This window comes from Lonchura striata, chromosome 3, assembly GCF_050655825.1.
Source record: "Lonchura striata isolate lonStrDom1 chromosome 3, ASM5065582v1, whole genome shotgun sequence".
NCBI classification, from domain to species: Eukaryota; Metazoa; Chordata; class Aves; order Passeriformes; family Estrildidae; genus Lonchura; species Lonchura striata.
The window spans coordinates 62,806,612-62,829,666 of record NC_140705.1 but is presented as its reverse complement, the minus strand read 5'-3'; the positions used below and the strand labels follow the sequence as shown (position 1 = coordinate 62,829,666).

Below are 23,055 nucleotides of genomic sequence, written 5' to 3'. Positions count from 1 at the left end.
AACTCATGATAAAATCTTTTCTATGACTGACCTCTGCAACATTCTTCTATAACTATTGTGAAATGTAAGCTAGGAGAGGTAAAGGGTACCCAAGTTTCCCACAAAACCTGGAATTCCTGAATGTTTAAGTCCAGACACAAAACTGAGTTGTCACAATAGAAAAGTTTATTTTCTTAATATATTATCTAAGGCAATGCTTCTGTAATACCGTGTAGTGCTTCAGCTGTTGAAATTAAATTCCAATTATACTGACTCCTTAGGTCATCCCTCTAGCTAGTATAGTACAAAAACCACATGCAGAATTAAAAATGGGAGAAAGTGGTTTAAGGAGAAATCCAAAGTATCATCATCTGACACAGCCTTGTCAGTTTTTGCTTTGTGAAACTACAAAAAAGTAGTATTGACTAATGGTAGGATTAAGTACAATGTCATCTCTATACAAAATTGCAATTGGTAGAAGAGATGCCAGTGGAAGAACTAAAGGAGTAAGTGGGACAACAAATTTCCTGTGTGCATACTCCCACAACTACCAGGTCAGGATAGAAGCTCCCTATGCCATAATGTGGGAACTCATCAGAAAGCTTCACTCAATTTCATTCTCATTCACACAAGTTCAGCAAGAGAACCTAACCCAAAGAGCAAAAGAACATGTTGAAACCATCATGCTGATAGTGCAAAAACATACATAAAAGCACGACAGAATCACATTTTCCATTAAGTAACAATGCTGGAAAGAATCTTTCAAGCTGCTGTACTGACAGGCAAATGGAAATCTTTCTTTGCTATTGAAGTCACCCTAATTATTCTTGTTTTGAAACTTAACTCTGAAACTGATTGTAAGATGGTTAATGGTGGAGCTGGTTTTTAATCCTATTCAGGCAGATTTAGTGGGAACAATTTGCACCAGCTAGTACAGCACATTTTCTTATGTGAAATTATGCAGTTGCTGGTTTTATGCTTGCGTAGCTTTCTCCAATCCCTTAATTTACGCTGGGCCTATGACTGCCCTTTATAAATCCATTAATAAAAGAGACTGAGTTACTGTCATGGTATACCTAATTTATGCTTAATTCTTCTTTTAGGCTACAGTGTCATAAGGTTCTTCTCCAATAATGCCTAAATAGGTATTTTAAAAAAATTGGTTTCAAGTAACAGCATGGTGTCATGTGCTTACATTCCCTTGCATTTAAGGGGAAAGCATTAAGATTCCAACTGAATGTGGAGCTTCACATGGAGCACTTGACTGGCCAATCTCACACAAATTTTTAGACAACTTTCCTATTTTCACTTTACACACTAACAAAAACAACGTATATTGTTAATGCATTAGGAAACAGACTGCTTCCAGATTCCTGAGTGTTAAAGTTAGGAACCTATTTTACCACCATTTAATAAGCTAGTTGTCAAATAACCAGGAGCTGAGAACAGGCTTCTGTAAACACCTTTTACTTGTTCTTTTCAGTTGCTACTCTACTGACCGTTGCCGTGTTACAGCATTTCCGATTTGCTCTGGATCTGAAGTGTAAGAGTCCGAACTGCTGTACCCATCTGCTGGGAGAAGGAAGTACAATTTCATATTTGCTTTGCATCATTAGCATACCCTAACAGACAGAAGTAACAAATAATTTCAAATATCTAATTTCCATTGTTACAAAAAATGCACATGTCCTTGTAGTGCTTTGCTGTAAGGTATCATCTAGTCAGGATTCAAAATCCTCGAGTCTGAATAATTGAAGGATGCAATACAAACCAACTCCACTCACCCAACACTATCAGTTGTTGGTTACTAGTGGCATGTACTGAAGAGTAAACAATGACAGTAATGATGTATTTAAAATACAAAAACTAAGTTTTATAAACAGAAATTTTTAAACTCTTGATGTTCCACTACTTCAACAATCTAATGAACAAGAGTAAGGGTCATCCAAGGAAAAAAAAGCAAGGGGCAGAACATGTCTGATTTTAGAAGTGCTGGACTGTCACCAACCTTAGAAATCAGAAAAAGGAAAGGGCATGTACAGAAAACAGATTAATGCAGTTGCTTTGCTACTACTGTAACTTCTGTACCTCCAAGTCTGGTGGTCAACCTTGTTTTGGACTGAATCTTTTTTAAAACTTTCAGCTTTTGATTAAGCAAACCTAGAGAAATAAAAGATGCTATTAAAGCATCACAGATTCTCAAGGACACCTTACCCTTAGAAGCTCTGCAAAGCTTGAGGGCTTTTTCCCCAGAAAATGAGGAGCCTAACAAAAGTCACAAGATTTATATGGAATGAAGGTAGATAGAAAAATTTACCTCAGGATAATTTATCACAAGGGATTATTCTAGAGCACCAGGCAAATCAAAGTTCAAGGCAGAAGTCACTGGAGCAAAGGGACTCAATTGATTTGTTACCAGTGAAGAGGAAAATTCCATTCAAAAACATCAAGATTTTTTCTGAATTACCCACTCTCTAAGGATTACTTTAACCTCCTAGGACACTAAGTTTTCGAAAGTGGTAAGATATATCAACCAGGCCTCAAAAATGGGAATCCTGAAGAGATGAATTTCCTGATCAGTAAGGCATATTCTTACCTGTTACATTTTTTATACCTTTTCTCCTTAATACTGCAGGTACTACACAGTGCTTATATCTTACACTGTAATGTGGTTTGTTTCATTTCACTACGTTCTTCCTCTCAGGGAAAAACAGTTTATCAAAGATTAGGCTCCATTTGGATAAGGAAAAGGGGGCGCCAAAAGGCTCTTGAACTTATTTCCTGCATGTTTTCTCATTCTTTTGCATCAGAAAACTTTTTAGAAAAAACAGAACTCTCCTTGAAAAGTAAAACTCAGACATGATCAAGACACTGGTCAGAACGAAGAGTGCTACTGAAACAGAGTTCAAGAGAAAAGCAAAACGTATTGCAAGGTGGTACTTTCTGAATTCCTCTTATATTACAAACCAACCAAAGTACTTCTGGTCTTAATAATGCAAAGGATTTAAAATAATGACTTCTTGAGACTTTATTTTTGCTGAAGAACAGTTCCCAACTTGAAGAAAACAACAAAAAAAAGTATCTCAGAAAGACTATAGAGATTCATTAGATTCATTCAGGCAACATATAATCTTGGATCTTGCTCAATATTAGACAAGTGGACTAATCAAATCAACTTAATGCAACATGCTTTGGACAGAGAAGATATTGGAAATTGAAAAGGCTATTAGAAGGAAATAAACAGTTGAAAAGCTGTACTAAAAACAGAATGTAGAAGTCTGTAGCACTTGCTTAGTAGCTAAACCAGATGAGAATTGCCTGGAAATTGTGGTCAACACATTTTCACTTTTTAGAAAACACGTTCCACGGTTCTGAGGAAAAACAATCAAATGCTACTTAGTGAATTCCAATTTAAGTACATTGAATTTTTCATTCTAGGATTAAAAGAGAAAACAGGAAGATGGAAAAGAGCTGTCAAAAATGAACTTTCTTGAGCATACAGGGTAGGAAAACAACTCCAGTGATATCAGTAGAACTTTCTTAATTACTACTTCTAATACATACTTTATATCAGAAATGTTTCTGTTCTTAGAATAAGTTTATCTCATTTTAGAGCTGCTACTATCCAGACAGCTTTCATTCACTGAGAGATATATCAGTTCTACATTTTGTGTAATGTAAGAAAGGAGACCAGAAAGCACTTTGATACTTACTAACTGTATTTCCAGCCGTAAATTTTACAGATGAACTCATTTTATTTTCTTCTGGGAGATCTGATGGTTTCACAAGTAGTGGACTAGTAGGGTTAGCATGATCTAGATGGAAAATAAATCTAGATAAATGAACTTATTCAAAGTAGCCTTTATTTCTGGCATCAAAGTTTTAAACTGGTTTTCTGCCCTTATCTAAAGTGTTGTGCTCAAGACTAAAATTGGTGTATTTTAACTCAGAAATAACACTATTACAACATAAAACAACAATTTCTCAGCATTAAGAGCTGTGAATTTTCAGCTATTTATGAGGCCAAATAAATTTTAAAAGAAGTGTGTTGTTGATACTATTTATTCTTCTATGCTGAAGATTCTTGCATGACTAAGACATACTGTCACACAACTGAAAACTAAGACCTGCCCCCCGCTCCCATTCCTTCAAGAAAATTTATCAAACCACCTTGCTTATTATTGACCAGTGTAAAAAAAGGCCTGCCAATATTCCCAAATGCTTTCAAGTTTCAAAATAATAAATGCAGTATTTCTGACCACAGAAGAACAAGTTTTATGAATGCAGGTTATGATCTCCATCTCCAGTTTCCTTTAGTATTTAACAAGGAAACCCAGACATTCACCTGCAGGTCCAAATCCAATCTTTGTAATGATGCTGAACTACTCTCCAAGAAACATTCTGCTAGAGGTGGTAAAATTCTCACTGTAGCAAATGGCCAATTCAAGCTCTGCACTTATCTGAACAGCAGTTCTTAACTCAGTAATGATATGCTTGTTACAACTCCAGATTTATTCATCCTTGGTGAAGGAGAAAAGTAAGTACATTCAAGGAAGTAAGGCCAACTCTAACTGTATGAAACTCCCCAAATTAGCAAGAGAAAATGTCCTACCACTTCCAGTTCTTTTAAGCTCCATTTCCTGCATGTGGATTTTGCTTGGAGTCATTCTTATAGGAACTGGGTGCACAATTGCAGTATCCTGTGGAAGAGATCACAGTTATCTTAAGCTAGTTTAAATAACTCTTAAAAGTCCGTGCAATGCCAATTCTAAACAAAATTCCATATATTTAGTTTATTTGCACAGTTCCAGGGAACTGAATATACCCAGAAAACCAAAGCTCTCTAAGCTTAATCTCTGTAATGTTAATTTAGCTACTTAAACTAAGATCTAGAATATGTTTCTATAGATAACTGCACACAGGACCTGAATTTTACCAGCTTTCCTCCATTTCTAGCATATCAGACATCTGGTACTTTGAGCACTTCTTCAGAAAAAAAAAAAATTACAATTTAAACGGTGACTTCTCAACATTACTTATAATACCTCAGAAAATAATGGCCTCTCTAAATAGTATAAATAATATTCAGTGAAATAGGTACTTTGTAGTAATTTCAGGTATCTTCTGGAATCTTTAAAATAGCAAATCTTCTAAACTTCAGTATAATCAGCCCTATGGAATATACCTCTAGTCAGGCAGTGGCCTCACACTTGGGCATTAGTCATTCAGACAAGGGGTTCTGTTTGAAGTACTTTATAGACAATCCTTTACATTTTCTTTGAATACTGACTGCAAACAGCTTAAAAGAATAATCTCAAAACTCAGAAGCAGCCTAAAAATAAGGCCATGGCTGTTTGAGGTTTTTTAATGTCATCCATATTCAGAATATATGAATGGGTGGGCCAATGACAGCACAAGAACACCCCCGGATTATATTCTATCATGGAAATAACAAGAAGTTTCAAAACTACCTTCATATCAGAAATTTCATCTATTCAGACTACTCAAGTAGATCAATTTCACTAGGTGTAATACATCTACGTTGTTATTTTCTATAACTTGAAAGTATTTCCATGACTTTCACTACCCTTGTTGCAAGCAAAACCACTTTCTAGTCATAGCTCCAACATTTTTGTTGCAGGAAGCTTTTAGGAATAGCTACCACTTGAAAATACACTGCTTTTTCTTCCCTCTGTACTGAGATTATCATGCAAAAATCACTTTTACTGTGGCTGCTTCAGACCTCTGCTGTACTCTAATGTGCAGCTGTACAGAAGTCATGCCTCAAATAGTTAAATGGATTTTATACAATGCATTAATTTACACCATTAGCCCAATTTTACATAAAACAACATGTTACCAACTTTGACTTACAAAAGGCATACTGTTCTCTCATACTAAGGGATAGATGTACTGTTTTACTTTTTCCACTTATGTTTTACCTCCAAAGCAGCTATGTTCCAACTGAAAAATACCTGGTCTATGAATTTACTCTTTAGATAGTTATTAACAACTGTTCAAGAAAGCTGGTTTTCCCTCCTCTGGGGAACCAGTTGTTCCATAATCATTCCTATGCATCACTACTGAAACTGCTAAAACAAAGTCTGCCATCAGCTAACTGAAAATTTGTCATCATTTGTTCTTATTTTAATATTGAAAATGAAGACTCTAACCCCAAAGTCTGTTACCCTAGCAAATATCAAAGATGCTCACCAGTCTTTTCTAAACTATATAAGCATTTCAAGAAAAGAACTCAAGGACGTTATCAGCCATAAAAATTTTTTTCATTCCCAGTGAATTTCTCTATATACATACAAACATATACTCTACATAAGAGCTCTTCATATACCATCACTGCTCTACTTTTTAGATTATCAATGTAAGAAAAGTTCAAACCTCAGGTTTCTGTCATCTGCTAATTGTGTGTGTAAATAAATTACTGTCTTATTGTGGAAACAAGACAGTGATAGCTCCATACTGTCAAGCAATTATACACAGCAAGTAACAACTATGAACTAAATTACATCATGTTTACCTCACTAAAACATAAAAATATGGTATATTTAAAACAAAAACTACCTCAGATGAAAGAGGGTTGGTTTTTGTTTTAAGCAGGATATTTTCACTTGCTTAGAATGTTTATTAAAGGTTAGTTCTGAGCATGGGGAATAGTGCAGTTTGAATTCTAGCCATCAGCATCTAGAATTGCTATTTGTACATGAACATCAGTGTTAACTTTGAGACTGGAGCACTGATGCATTGAAAATCTATGTACATTTATGTACTCTATCTTTTCAGAAGTGACAGGTTTAATAGTAAAAGTAGTAAAGTGCGTATTATGTGCACCTATTATATTTTGTTACACAATCAAATGGACACCAGCACTGTAATTAATTAAATTTAATGTCACATGCTGTAAAGCTTAAAACCAGCAGAACTTGAAACAATGTAGTGTATTTCTGGCTCCCAAACTTGGCAAGATATTTAACTACATAATCCTTCAGAGCACTCCTCACTGAGTAAAGCCTTAGAACACCACAGGTTTAGCTGGAGAGATACTAAAAGCCTTATTAATAACTAACTTGGTAAAAACATTTGGAATATGAAACACCACACTCATTAAATCCCAGTAGTTTTCTTTCACAGAAGCGAGCACTGGTTTTGTGCACATCAGGCTCTGCAATTCAAAAAAACCCAAAACAAAACCGAAGACAAAATTTACAATAGAACTTGTTTATCATAGGGTGTGGCCCTTGCATCAACTTGCACATTTTTTCAAAAAAACATTGTTTAAATTCTTTGTGTGTGACAGATTTTGACAGAAGTGTTGTATTAGGTCAAAATCAACAGGAAAAAGCATTCTTTGCAATCAGAGATTAAACTTGGAGCAGTACTAGAAAATTTATATTCTGAAAATAAGCAAACAAGCTATTTGCCACCATTCCCCAAAAAGCAGTCCATGGAATCATGCATAACAGGTAAATACAATGAATGGAAATTCAGTGTTAATAAAATTAATTTCAAACAAGCAAGCTAAGTGATTGACTTACAGGATCAGCTGGTGCAATGTTAGAATCAAATTGGGTCAGAGTTTGTGAGCTTGAAGAGCGTTCGCTAAATGTCTCCCACTGCTGAACAGACAGAGGAGAGAAGTCAGCATGATGAGGAAGATGAGAGTAAAAGATCACTGAGGAGATTTAGCATAGTAGTTCAGAGGTTGCACTGGAAAGAACCATATTTGCACAGGACAGTAGTTCACTTGGAAAGCACCCTAATATATATATATTAGGTATTTCTATTTCTGAGATTGTTGTGGAATCAAGTTTGTTATTTGTCAATATTAATGTTTATATTCACATTTTATAATGAAGATACAGGTGCAAAGGCAACCCAGAAGTACCTTCAGAGTTCACGCTTGCCAATGAACATCATACAAGTAAAAGAACTGGTTAAGCCATTAATATAATTTAGACATAAAAATCAGAGAAGCATTGTGTACATTTGTAGTCATAAAATCCACAGAAAGGTTTGTCAGCATTATAGCTGCCAAGTTTCAAACCTATTTAGTAAATGGTCATTTTCTTACAAAATCCCAGACAAATGAACACTGAGCAGAGCACTCCAATCACACCACTTTAGCTGACCAGTGCAACCCCCGAGAAGTGATTCTATGCCGTAAAAGAGAATTTCCACAAGTCTAAATCACTGACAAGGCAAAGAATTAAATCCAAACATACTGTTGATTGCTAAAAGCAAATAAGTCAATCTCTAAACAATTTTATAAGATGTGGGCATGCTGTACCAATACATGGCTGTCAAGAATCCTCATGCAAACTGTATCAATTTATAGCCACAACTGGATCAACACAGCATCGAAGTACATATAATTAGTCTGTGATCTGGAAACCAGATAAAAAAATCACAACAAGAATGCTAAGCCTGTTATATTTTGGCAAAAATAAATATTAAGCAAGTTTCACACACTACAAATACAAGTTTCAAAAATTAAAATCACAAAATTTTTATTGCTCAGAAAACTCAATAAAAATTATGTTTGTTATAGTTGTAGAAACAACTTGGGTCTTGGACTCTATGACCCTTGTGGGTCCTTTCCAACTCAGAATATTCTCTGTGTCATATTCTTCTCCCATCTCTATAGGTAAATGATCCCAGAAGACACAGGACAAACTATATGGTGATAGCCAACCTAATCTCACGTTCTCCTCTATGCCAAACTATATCCAGTGAACAGCCTGTATGTGAACCAAGTCTAAAACAGTTATTTCAGAAATAACTTCTTAAGGAAATTCCTAAACTATTTACAATCAGATGAAATGAAATTCAGAAAAATATTAACTAAATTTGTAATTGTTGTCATGTGTGGTAAAACTTCTTGTAGAGAAAGTGCTTTCCTCATTTCAAACATTAAATGAGGGCAAACATGGAATTCTATTCGTATGGAGGTGGGTATTCTGGTTGTTTTTTGTTGTGGTTTTCTGTTGGTTTTAGTGTTTTGCTTGTTTCTTTGTTTTTAACACAAAACTACCCTCTTCATGGACAGAACGTAACAAAACCTTTTTAGTAAGTATTCCCAACTGCTCTTCCCTGTTTAACACTCCCTGTATTAAACTGTTCATTGCTGTGTCACTCCACCCCTTCATGAAGAGGCAGCACTGCAAGTAGTCTGGAACTCTACAAACCTGTTAGTGAGCCAGTTTTTAGTAAATCAGAAATTTAACTGCCAAGTTCTGCCAGCCTCTCTCCTGATTTGGCCTCTTGCATTTGCACATCTGTTAATTTTCATTAAACATAGTAGTATTTATCTTAGGTCTACCACTACCCTTTTAAACTTGATTTGGCCACTGGCCTCCCAGTTACTAGTAAGACTTGCAAACAGACCATTTGATTACAGAAATATTGTTAATTGTTCCAAAAATTCCATAGGGCACACAGCACTTAGGTTACAGTTAAGATAAATGGTATAATATTATTTGTTACAGATGGATGCTTAATCTCTCTTACCACCCTACTCTGAAGACAAACTACAGGTACCTTTATTACTTGTCCTTGGGTTCCCTAGCTAGACACAGACAGATAAACACCAACACCTGCTCTAGGAAATATACTGTTGTGCTCCATCCTGAAATACTACCAGAAGCTAGCTACTGCTAATTCCCCAGTTAACAGAAAGCTAAATATATTAAGAATCTACTGGACTACATCTACTACATTTAAAAGCATTGATGGAGTAAAACCCATCCTAGTTAAGCTGAAGTATTTGTCCTGTAGAATTGCAAAAATTTTTTAAATTTTTAAAATTACTTTCAGAAGATCAATTACTAGAAACTAAAACTCAGCAACATGAACCATTATGAATAGAACACCAAGACATTTTAAACAAGGTGTAACAGTTGTGAACTTAAAAGCATATCTCCATATCTGTGTTAAAGCTAGTATGACAGCTGCATGACACTCAACAGTTTTCAACAAAAAAATTTGTAGTAGGCTTTTCTATTATTTTAAGCTTTGAAAACTAAGTGCTCGGACTTGGATGGAAAAGACATCTGAAGTGAGAAAGAAGTGATGAGTGAAGACATGAGAATCTGAAGCATGTAGTACAGCCAAAGTTAGGTAGATTTTCATGTTGCTCTTTATTCTGAAACATTTAAACTCATGTCTTGGTCTATACTTGGGAGCCTCCAGTAACTGGGCCTGGCAACAGCATTCTATAAACCAACTATTAGCTAGAAAGAATGGAGTAACCAACAGCTTTGAGTCTAACAGGATGAGACTGCCTGGAATGACAGACAATACGAAGATGAAGAGCTTTTACAAGTGATTCATTTGTTGATGACACTTATAAGAGGTTGAAAGACGAAACAATTAGACTGGTGCCTGCACTAATACCAGAAATTTTTTCATGGAATTAAATAAAACCTTGAGGACTTTGACCTAACTCATGCTGAAAAGAAAATGCCAAGAAGAAAGAGACATGCACAGCAACATATCTGAAAAATCAGAAATTCCTTTGTGTTAGAACAAAAAAATAAACATTTAGTTCAACTCTTACTTTAGTATAGTCAGTATCCAGTAGTATAGCTACTGTGAGAACTTTTCCAAACCTCTTAAGCTATAGTAGACTTTAAAAAGAAAATGCCACCTTATCTTATGTGAATGGATAGTCAGTTTCATAAGTCAAGATTCTAGCTGACAGAATTGTAATTAATTTTGCTCCACTACTGGAATTACCCTATTCAATTGGTTTGAGTCACATTAGACACAGAAGGAATCTGTTCAATTATGATGCAGGTACCAAATGATAAGCTTATTAAATCTTTATTGAAAACACAAGGGACTGTGTCTGGGCAAATTTTAGTACAGATGCATACAATTACAGCTTTTAGCAATAACTGAATGAATATCTGCTCCACTTCCCTCCTTCCTACCAGCAGTCTGAGTCGCTATGTCAAACAGAATAAATAAGAATCTCTAAATAATGTCCAACATTTTTTAACTTGGTATGGATGTGACTATTAGGTTAGCATTTGCCTTTACAAGGAACAGCAGACTTTATAAAGTCCTTCCCTATTGAGGAATGAAGGAAGTTTCCTCTGCTTCTAACTTTAATCCTAAAAATGTGCTTATTTTCTGCTTCATGCTGATTTTCCATTGGTTTGTATAAATCTTTTACTATCAATTTCCTATTCACTTGAAGTCTAGTGAAGAAAGAAAAGGAACCACAAAAAAGCTCTTTTAATAGAAGGCAATACTCAGCTACTGACAGAACAATATTAGAAGTTAAAACAAGTTTTAAATTGCTATTGAGTCCCAGATAATCAAAAATAGTTTTGCAAAAATAATTGCATTATTTTTTCAATTTTCCCCCCTCTCATAATGAAAAGTAAGCCAAAATCATCTTTGTATATGGCTGCAGTCAAACTCACTTGTTGATCTGAAGTAGCTCTTAAAACATTGCTTTATTCTAAATCAGAGGCAAAAACATTAAAACAGAGCAACAAGAAATCTAGGAATCAATCCTTTACAGGCCTTTTAAGCAAAGGACATTTGTGGGGAAAAATAATATAAAAAATATTGCTTCCTAACTTCACTTTCAAATTCTGACAAAATACAGCTCTACTGCAGAGGACCGCTTATATAGCAAGTATAAATGCTTAATTATGATGAAGCAGAAGTATGCAACAGTAAACATTAATGATTTAAAAAAATTTAGCCAATGGCTGGCTGAAACAGTGTAATGACTTCTCTATGTTACTGGTGATGTTTCAGACTAAAATCACCTCCAAAAATAAGTCTCAATGTCCAGATCTGTCAGAAATTAATTCTGTAGTTTAGCAAAAGTGTCTGGTAAAAAAAGAGGGTTTTTGTTACCATTTCAGAGGTAACAAAAAACTCCAACCAAATACATTCCCTACATGAAAATAATTAGGAATTAATTCATTCCAAAATATGCTATGAGATAAGATTTTGAGATTAATATAAAGCTTAATTGCCACTAATAACACTTTAAATAGTATCTCACAATGAGATAGAAAAATCAGAATTAAAGCTTTTTTTTTTTTTTTTCATTTTAAGAGAGAACCTTCTTGTGTCTATTGTCCTGCTAACTGTTTCATGATTTGTGATCAGCAATTCACCTATGGCAGATTATGGACACATACACAAGTTACTTATTGACTGGCAGTGAAATAACTTTCAGATAAAAGCGCTGACCTCACTGCTCTGATTCAATTCTGGCCAGGTCTGGTTTAGGGATGGCATTGATGGAGACTTGCTTGGAGGTGCTTCTGCTGGAGAGCCAGAGTAACCTACCTCACCAGTCTGTTCCCCAACTTCTGAAACGACAGGAATCACTATGAACAAAAATCATAAATTGCATTCAGTTTATTTTTAGAAGAGTTGCTTACATCTCATGGAAAGTGCAAAGTACCCTTTATTTTTCATCTTTTTCAAGTAAATATTTAGCAGCAAACAAAACCAAAAAACCCAAGAACTCTCATTAAGTGCACTTATTAAGCTACTACTCTTATTTTACCATCCTGTCCTCCCAGTACTTAGCCTTTAAGTAGCTTCTTCAGATTTTGATTACATATAGAATTAAATCATTTTTCTTAGAGTATGAGAAAATAACTTCACACTAGTGTTTATTACATTATATCCTGCACTAAGCATTTCATCTTACAGAATAAAATACTTCCATGTATGAAAGGTCAGAACAAAACCAGTATGTCAGTGCAAACACAAAAAACATGACAACAGATTAAGAAAACCATTTGCCCTTAGATTAGTCCCTAAATAATAAAAATTTCAAGTCTCCTTACTGTAACAGTGGTGTTTCCATTCACATTTTGCAAATTGACTATGTCTAGTAGCTGTCACAATGCAACTGTCCTTTGACACTGTTCAGTTTTCTTTTGAAGTAAATCTGAACAGCAGATCAAACTGTGTTAGACAGAATAATCTGTCTAACACAGTGAAATCCTGCTTACAATGTCTCCCATTCTAGATATCACAATGCAAGCTAAAACCAGGCATTAAGACACTCCAAAAACATGAAAGTTCAGACTACAACTGTGCAGTATATAAGCAACAGGAACAGTTGAAAAAGTGACTGAGAAGTAGTGAGACATATTAACATGATGTCAGCAGTCACACAGAATTAAAAGTCTGAACAAGACAAAATACTAAAAAAAAAAGGTTTAATATAATTACCATTAAAAAGGACTGCTTCATGGGTATGTTATTGAAGATGACTGCCACAAGAGTATGCTGTATCAAAACTTCTTCAAAATTTATAAAATTGACTGTTTTCAGATTCCTAAAGAGCTGACCTCTAAAGCCTTCTCTTCTGCTAAAGGCAAGTCAATATTCTGCCTGCTAATTTTCATTCAGAAGAAGCTAATAACAAATCCAGTGTCAAACTGAACTGAAAACACTTGAATACTCAATGGTGACCACCTGTACCTCTGAAAACAACCCAATATTTTCTCCAGAGAGCTGCCAGGGACAGCAAAAGGCACAGCCAAACCACTGAAGATAAAAAATAAATTAATTTCTTGTGGTCAGGGGCAAATGAAGTGCTACTACCCTGAAAAACCACACACAGAAACCAGTAACTTGTCGGAGCTTCAAAGGTCACGTAAACTTCCTTTAAATAGCCAGACATGAGGCTGTTTCCATAATGTTTCCAAAATTATGCCCAGCACCTAGCATCTTGAATTGTTTTCCTCTAAGGAAAGCAATAAAAATAGGTTACATTGAGGTCGCAGTGTCACAAGTACTCAAGTTGACCTGCTGTGGTCATTGTAAACAAAAAAATATACTAAGTCCAAACTCTGCCAGTGGCAATATTTTGGAAATACACATTGCATGTTAATTGCTCTGAAGTGTAATAAGAATAAAAAATTTTTATTAACTTAAAAAACTCAAAATTCTTGTTTCACTGATGGTACTCTAGATAACTGAACTAACTTCCCGTGTTAAATACAAAGTCAAAAGATAAGGCTGAAAATTATTATGGATAGACTGTATAGCTACAGTTTGCTACATTTAAGAATTTGTCAGTATTTGCAGAATTCTACATTTGCTAGAATTCTGCAAATGCCTACATGAAACATGCCTATGACAGTCTATGGAAATTTTAAGGGTAAAAGTAATTGTGTAAAAAGGCATGGCAGATTCTTTTCTTACAAAGAAATGCATTGTAGCATCAACCCAAACAAAAATTCACAGAAAAGTAAACTTGCTTTTCAGACTGAGATAAAATTGAGTTTGAAGGAATTACAATTCTGTAGAGATGTACTGCAGTACTAGAAAAACGACCAACTATACAAATGCTTAATTACACAGTAAGTCTGTGCCATGTGAGAGAAACGCATATCTCTAGTTATGAAACCATATGTAAAGCAAAATCCTATCTTCACAGGGGCTAATGAAAGAAAGGCTTTCCAGTCTGAACACTGCCAGAGGGTGCAAGGAGCCTTCTGTTACTCCTTCTTCTGCTGGCCACTTCAGTTCAGAGGTCAAAATGGAAAAAAGCAGCACTTTCCAAGTGCAGAGGAGAAGTGCAGAAGAATAATGGGAAACTTTCTAACAAAAGAACAGGATTAATAATGGTGCTGTTAATGCTTCTGAAATAAAGTTTGCCATCTTGCACACTGGTTTAAAAGACATTCAAGCAAGTAATCTTTAACAGTTTGACTGTACATTATTCATACTGAGGCATGTCAGCAGAAGATAAACCATTTCTTTCTTTGAGTTTTATCCCATGCAAAAGAGTGCACTCAAAAAGACACTCTGGTGGCATACTTTAGTTTCTATCTCTAAGGTGATTTTGGAAGATAGCTTTAATGAAACACAACTTTTACAGGAACTGAAATGAAAAATTATTACCAAAATTTTACTGGTTCATCTTTCTAGGCTGATTTACAGCTCTTAAGATGAATTCCTGTAATTCATCATGTCCAGTACACAAACCTATCACTAACTTTTAATTAGTAAATGTATGCTGTTGTAACTAAACATAAAACTATAGCCACATCAATAACTTCATCTGAAGTATTTTATTCAACATAGAAGTTTTGGCAATAAATCACATTATATGCTAGATAAGATCAGCTATTTCTAATGCTGTTGACCAAATAAATAAATATATAAGTAAAATTAAGCTAATTTGATAAAATCCCACAAGTTTGCAAGAACTCCAATTTTTCATTGTAGCTCTTAATAACCACAGAATAAAGTATCAGATTTTATTTTTTAAGCATGGCTTACATAGCAATGTAACTCTATAATATTCACTAGAACAGGGTAACTTCCCTTTAATATCAGAGGGAAAAACTTTTAAAAAGCAGTTTTCCCTCAAATTTAAAAACCACTTCATACCTCATGAAAATAAGTCAGAATTTTTATATTAACAAAGTTGCCTGTAAAATGAGAACAATGAACATACACATAATACTTTCTGGTCTAGTGTCTGATATATAAAGTTTCCAGACAACTTTAGCTGAAATCTAATACTGAGAATGGCAAGAGAAGATCAAGACAAATATAGCTGTTAAGTGTAGAGTTATTTGGGCTTTTTTGGTGTTTTTGGTGGGTTTTTTTGTTGTGGTTTTTTTTTTGTTTTGTTTTTTTTTTGTTTTGTTTTGGTTTTTTTTTGTTTTTTGTGGGTTTTTTTGTTTGTTTGTTTTTTTTTGTAAGAATGGTTTATACAAATAAATGTTATTTCCGTTCTTACAAGATTTTTGCTTGATCACCACTTTAACACAAAAATGGACAGAATGGAATGGTTTTAGATATTTGCTAGGTTTTCACCCAATTAACTGCAGCTATTTCTCACAAATATCTTCATAGCAAAATGCTTACTCATGCTGAAAACAGTTCAGCAGCAGCTCCTTGAAGAGCCAACCTACTCCCACAGAAAATAGGTTCATTATTAAAGCAGAGATAATAAGAAAGAGTATCTAGTTTAAAAACTCATCCATAATTTTGAGATTATAGTCTCATCTTACAAACACCGTATGAAAAGAGTCCCCTTGAAGTACTTAGTGAAAATAAAATTCTAGGAAATCAAAGTACCTGTGCACTAAGAATATAACCTGACTTTCCAAGCTAAGACTGCTTGTTAAAAAGTAATCTAAAGCAGCTTTGTCTCTTTTAAAATAGAAAAAAATAAGATGGCCACAGACATCCTGTTTTTAAACATCACTTTAACAGGGAACAGTAGTTTGTGTTTCAGTTACGGGACTAAGGTTTTGGCATATATGAACAAGCATAACTCACATTCAGTAGGTTTTCTGGGAGTACCAAAAGGTAAAAGGCAATGCACAGAACAACTAAGTGCCAACACAATGAAGGATAAATCTGCTTTCAAGTCAGGGGGTGAATTTAAATAAAAGGGTCTGTGGTACTGTTCCTGCAGTTTTAAATTGCAGGATCAGTACCACAACTCAGTACTATCCTTCCCTTAGCATTGAATCTGGGAATATTTTTTAAGTACCTTTGATACTTAGAAATTCATACCATATTTTGACAAATGGGGGTGAACAGAAAGTATGCTCATTTGAAAGTGAGTCTCAGGTATAGCTGGCTCGGGAAACTGAAATACAATAGCTGGTCATGAATAAAATCCATACTGTGACAATTTTGTTTTCCTTAACCTTTAAAGGACACAGTCAATACTTCCAAATGTACTAGTGTATGTGTACTGCTCCTAAATAACTGCCCTCTACAGGAATATGTACATGCTCAAATTAGCTTTGAGCAATAAGACTTCTAAAAATTGTACAACACTTTAGTTCATACTGACAAGTGCTTTCGGTTCATACAAACAAGTACCTCCTGTAACAATTAGACCATAATTTTAAAATACTGACATTTGTGTTGAATCCATATCTTACCCGTTGAGTCTTCCAAATCAATCAGTTTGGGCATTAAACTTTCAGGTAACTTTTCTGGCAAATCATACCCATTCTTCCTAGCAACTACCAGATGAAATGCAGCACAGAACTCGTCCAATGTCAGTGCACCATCTTTATCAAAATCTGACAGTTCCCTAAGAAGAAAAACTTTGTGTAAATAAAATTTCTAAAAGTTATTTTATTTCCAAAATACAGGCTTTCATTTTGCTACTTGGATGAGCAAAGTTTATTGTTCACTTTATGCTACTAAACACATCATATTAGTGCTATATGCTTTACTTCTCAAGATGATGAGCCTTCATTAATAACAGCTTACAGATCATTTAAAATCACTTTTATCTCTTCTGCTTTTTAACCCATTTAAGACAGTACTAAATAATTTTATAGGTCTCAGATTTTTGGCAAAGTATACTACTGAAATTACAGTGCTGAGGCAACATGATTTATTTTAAATGGAAATATACCTAAAATAGAAATCATTACACTGAAAGAAAGATAGCACCTGCCAAGGTAAGCCATTTAATGATAGCATGCAATGATGAATTACAAATTCCAGAATACAATTAAACAGAAGATTTGCACAAACTCAAAGCTGAATTTGCCATCATGTACCACAAATTGTATTTAAAAATGTGAATGCATGTTTAATTTAAATTTACTCAGACATAAATTAATAAATAAATATAGATAAGAAAATAATTATTTAAATTTAAATGCATTTTTAACAGTAAAAACCTCAAATAAATTGCTCCTAACTCTGAAGAGTTTGATATTTTCTCCAACTGCCTTATAAATAGTGCTAGCTCAGGCCCATTAAAACCGACTAAATAATACTGGCATAAATATGAGCAGGACTGAACATACTAGTGTAGTAATGAAATTTTACTTAACAGTTTCTAGTAAGTAACTATTAGATGTCTACCAAGTAGATGTCATCTTTCTAAACATTTATCATTAATAATTATTTTAAATAATCACACTTACCAAATATGAGAAAGTTCAAGAATAGGTAGTTTTGACTTAGTGAAAAATTCTTTAGCTGCAGATCCTAAAAAATTGCAACAACTGTTTTTAATATTTAAGGCAAGTGAAATCATTAGAAGACTCAGACCTACTGTAAAGGCAATGAGTTATTTAGCAAAGGTTCTGGCAAAAATGGCACTAATTACTAGGGTTAAATGATGGAAAAAGACATTAGTTTCTAGTTTTTCTTGAATTACACTGAACTATAATAGAATATTATCAGCAAAATGCAGAACTTTCTTCAAAACAGTATGCAAGCCTAAGTACAAAACAAAGACTTCATAACAGAACTGATGCATACACAATTCTATTTTGTAAAGAATAACTTACCTGGTATAAATCCATTTAGATCAGGTTGAATGGTTTTAAACTGATTAACATAATACTGCCTTTGTTCATCAGTTATTTTCCAGGGGTCATCATAACTACTTGATTGCCTACGAATTTCATTTGCTGTTGTAGCTGATGCTACAGTTCGTACTGTTGTCTGGTCCTGAAATGAAATATTTTTCCTCAGTATTATCTACCTTAAATGCTTTTACAAATTCTCAACTTCCTGCCTTCAGAATATAAAGCATAGTTAAAATTCACAGTAGTTAAAAAAGTGCAGGAAACCATCGGCAGATGGCACCTCCAGGATAATGGCAGGGTATTTTTGCACACTGATACAATATGGAATGACCGCAGATATGTAAGCAGAAAAAAAAAAGTATGGCACATATGCACAAAAAGCTAAATACAAATGTTTAAAAGTCATAATTGTTGACATTTTTAAAATTAGTAGCTTTCATTTAATCATTCCAAATTAAGGCAACTCAACAGAACAAGTATCTGTTGGGCAAATGGCACTGAATTGACTACAGCACAGATACACAGTAAACAGCTGCAATGAAAATTATGAAGGAAAAAAAAAATCCAGGACTGCAACATCAATCTGAATGAGGCAAATCAAATACCAATAAAGTGTCACACCTGGACAGAAGCAGGATGCATGGCTAAAAGAGCACTGGTTGGTGGGGTATCTGCAAAACTGACCCAATTTTCTTGATGGGGTGGTGGTGAATGGCCAGACCATATGGGATCACTAGAAGTAGATGAGCCTGAAATAAGAAGAAACATTTCCTTTTCAAAAGACAACCTTGAAAACTGAGAAAGAACTGTGTATATGGAAATATCTGCTGTCAGGGAGATACACTATAGGATGATGAGAAAAATGAAAACCAAAGTGCACCAAGGTGAGAAAGTTCACCTCTTGACATTTCACTTCTGTAAATTTTTACATTACGTTAGCTTCAATCTGCACTAAAAAGACAGAACTGAGGAATGAGCTTATTGCAACACATGTAAAATGTAAAATGGATTTGGTCCATTTAATGGGTTTTGAATGATTTAATAAACACTACATATTTTCATTTAATTGAAATAAGCAACATTTGTATGGACAAATGCTATTTAAAAGTGGCATATCATATTAGCATTTGACTTCATTATCAATATTAAACTTTCTTTTTTATGTTTTAGTTTGCCATTCAAAGAACTAAGTCTTGGAAATTCCTTCTAAGAATCGGGGGCTTTGGCACAGACAATCCTTTTTCCTCTACATCATTTCTACACTAACTTAATGCTTTTAAGTTGCTTAAAAACAGGCTAAGAATAATAACAAGCATCCATATAGAATGCTGATATCTGCTATTTATTAACTATCTGGAACACAACAGTTGAAATTCATCCAATGCCCTGCTATAATCTACTTCTGAAGAACTGCCAATGTTCAATATCTTAATATTAAAATAACGATGAAGCAAATGCCGAAAGACAAGGCCATCCACTGCCCAACATACAAAATCATCAAAATTCTTTAAAATTGCAGATGCAAATTAAAAATTTAAGGAACTCGAATTAGAGACAGAAAACAAACCATTTAGAACAAGTCTAGAAGAATCCCAGGACTTCTTTCTACTCCTCAATTCCTGAAAGAAATGCTGAACTCCTTAAATCTAAACAATTGTGAAACTGATGAATCTACTCTTCTTGCACAACTAAATGCCTTCTCTTGAAATATGCCAAATAAAGACATACTTAGATAAGAATTTTTGCCTTGTATGCAGAAGCAGACTTCCTTTTAAAAGACAGGTCAGTTTCTTGTGACTTTCTGTAAACCCTCCACACAACAAGAAACAGGACACTGATGTCATAAATTTAATTCTGCTAGTAAGATTTAATTTCAAGCAATAAACACCAAGAATTTCTTGTCATGATGCTGACTAAAAAAACCTGCTATGACAAGTGCATTCATATAGAGGTAATCAATTTATGAAGCTGACAAACATCAACAATTTCAGGTTCTTGAAACCTTTATGACACTACACTGCAGTAAACAGAATGAAGGAAATCTGAGAATCTGTGAGGCATGTTGAGGACTAACATCTTAAGTGACAGTATAATTGTTAGTATATAATACTGGTATCTAATACCTGGCATCATGCAATTAGTCTTTCATTCCATAAATGAAAAGTAATAGGAAAAATGCTTAGAACCAGTTTATCTTTGTTCTTTTCCTACATACAGTAATCATAATTGTGCAGAACACATTTAATTTTGCATTACATTGAGTAAAAAGTAGTATTTGCATGAGGAGAATTTAATAAAATTATTTTTTTCGTGGAGGATTTTTTCTTTCTAAGTTAGCTTTAATATGATGAAAAGGCACTATTAACTACTCATTTTGCTTAAATTCATCCTCCACTTTTGGAATCTCCTGCTGTGGCCTGCAGTTTCTAGTGACTTTTTCCAAAAGTGCTGAGACTAAAGGTAAGGCATCTGATAATGCTTTATTTGCTTTGAAGTTCTTCAGTAGCTCACGTAACTCTCAAACACGAGAAAGAAACGCAAGAGAAAAGCTCACTCTCTCTCCACCTTGTCTCTTTTAGGACTAACAGACAGTCAGAGGCAGGCAGGACCTTCCCAACAGTCCTTTTGATATGTGACATTCAAATTTTATTTTTGATACACTGACTTTCCCCTTCTCTACCTCTCAGACACTGACATTATTACCATTGACCTTACATAAGTTTACTCCTCCTTCACTTCTCTCAACAACTGATCTTGGTACAATTCAATTCATATCTCACTTTGCACAGCATCTGTTCCAAAGAAGTACTTTGACAGCAATGGAAATGCTAGTAGCACCAACCTATGATACATTCAGAGTATTTTACAGGTATTGCAAGAACTGTTTCCTTTCTCTCCTGTTCAAATAATACCAGCAAGAACATTCTTACATTACTGTTCTTGTTATTTACTCTCCACTGAAATGTTTTAGGATACAGGATGGAATGGCTGGAGAACACTGGAGAAAGATTACTAGTAACCATGGAGACCTGGAACTACACACATACTCATGGACTGCCACCAGCCAATAACTCAATTTGACAAAACCATTGATAACAGAAAGGTGGAAGAGAAATTGGAAGAAAACTGGGTCACAGAGAAGACTCAAAGCCGTTGGTCTATTTTTATTATTTGTAACCCAATGAAGAAAACCTTCAGCAGTCTCTGTGCATCTTCATCAGTGGAAACACCTGCAACACCACTTTAAATGGAGAATAGGCCCAAGAACAATTATCAGATTTGATCAAGCTGGTGAAGTCTACTGGTCTATGTTTAGCATGAAGACCTAACAAATTCCTGTAGCTGCTCTCTATCTTCCACTAGCTTGAACATCTTACCAACACATTGATAACTTATGGAAAATGATCTAATTTCCCATGGAATAAAAACTACCCCCTTTATTTTGAGATACAAATGGAAATATTCTATCTAGTTAACACATACTTCTCAATAACTAAACAAATTTTTGTTTACTTGAACTAAATTTTCAACTAACTCTGTAAACTAAGAAGAGCTTTCCTTATCATCAATATGTGGTGCAACAAAATCAGAAGCTAAATACAACTCTGACAATAAGATAAAATACTGGAGAGTTCTTATGCCCAGGTAAGAGTATTCCATAACTTGTAACAAGGCCAATTGTCATCAGTTACTGAAGCATTAACTAGGGAACAAAGGACTGTTCAGTCCCTGCAAGCCCACTATATATCTCAGGGCTCTTAAGATGCAAGGGAACTGTTTGTGCAGTAGACATATTAACATTCAACTTCATTATCAATATTAAACTTTTTTCCACTGGTAGACATGTTCCACTTCTGTCCCTGAAGTGTTCCGAAATGGCTACAAAATGCCTCCCAAAGAGAAAAGAAAGAAGTACAGCTTAGGTCTGCAATCTCTCATGCATATTCAGGAATCAACACAAAACTCTGATGTCATGCCAAAGCTAACAAATATCCTAGGACAGAACAGAATATCTCCGATTTTTAAACTTGTTTTAGATCATTATTTAGATACTACCAACATAAATATTCTGCTTTGCTTGCAGTCCCAACAGACTACAAGGTAATGAAAAAATATTTTTGCATTCTGACATGCCACTCAACTATCATTAAAAGTACAGGAGGGTTCTTTCTCCCAGGTTTGTCAACATCATGATCTTATCTTAAACTGCTAAATCAAAGGTACCTGAAAGACTTGGGAGGCTCAGGTTTTAACAGATTTGACTCTGACATTGCAGGATGACACCTGAGCTAACTTTAAATGTTCTACACAGGTAATCGATATCTGTCACTGAATTTTAATTCCTGATACTAAAGTAAAATAAATGTGTCCTTTGGGGCTCTCTTTACAAAAAATCTTGAAGAGAGATGGTAACTAGCCTTGGCTTCTGGTTTCGTATTTGTAAGCACACTGAGCTAGTGTGACAGTACCTCAGAAACCAGTAATAGACATACAAAGCATTAACACTATCTTAACTGAACTACAGTGACAGGACAACACAAGTGACGAAAAATTGTAAAATCCAAATGCTTTTGCTCTTTTGAGATGAGAACAGGTTTTCTTCCAAGAAATTGATAACTACAGCTGTAAGTTATGAGTTAGATTTCTAATGCAAGACAATGTGTAAGATTTTTAAAACCAACAATTGATTTATCTAATAATGATTCTATTTCTCAATAGAGAAAGTGCTGTTTATCTTTGTTTATAGTGGGAGTATGAGGAT

General features: G+C 34.5%; 1 protein-coding gene across 21 annotated transcripts in view; it reads right to left on the bottom strand.

Moving 5' to 3' along the window:
• Positions 1-23,055, bottom strand: part of REPS1 (RALBP1 associated Eps domain containing 1) — a 63,772-nt gene that overhangs the window by 10,203 nt on the left and 30,514 nt on the right. For 2 of the 21 annotated variants that reach the window (XM_021553080.4, XM_021553089.4), the window contains exons 5-13: positions 18,915-19,042; positions 18,273-18,435; positions 17,904-17,967; positions 16,899-17,053; positions 12,211-12,350; positions 7,530-7,610; positions 4,592-4,679; positions 3,693-3,794; positions 1,479-1,551 (exon numbers count right to left, since the gene is read on the bottom strand). In XM_021553080.4, coding sequence (XP_021408755.1) covers positions 1,479-1,551; positions 3,693-3,794; positions 4,592-4,679; positions 7,530-7,610; positions 12,211-12,350; positions 16,899-17,053; positions 17,904-17,967; positions 18,273-18,435; positions 18,915-19,042 — 994 coding nt within the window. The remainder of the gene's footprint in view (positions 1-1,478; positions 1,552-3,692; positions 3,795-4,591; positions 4,680-7,529; positions 7,611-12,210; positions 12,351-16,898; positions 17,054-17,903; positions 17,968-18,272; positions 18,436-18,914; positions 19,043-23,055) is intronic. The other 19 variants (XM_021553083.4, XM_085575321.1, XM_021553085.4 and 16 more) reach the window with 14 other exon arrangements.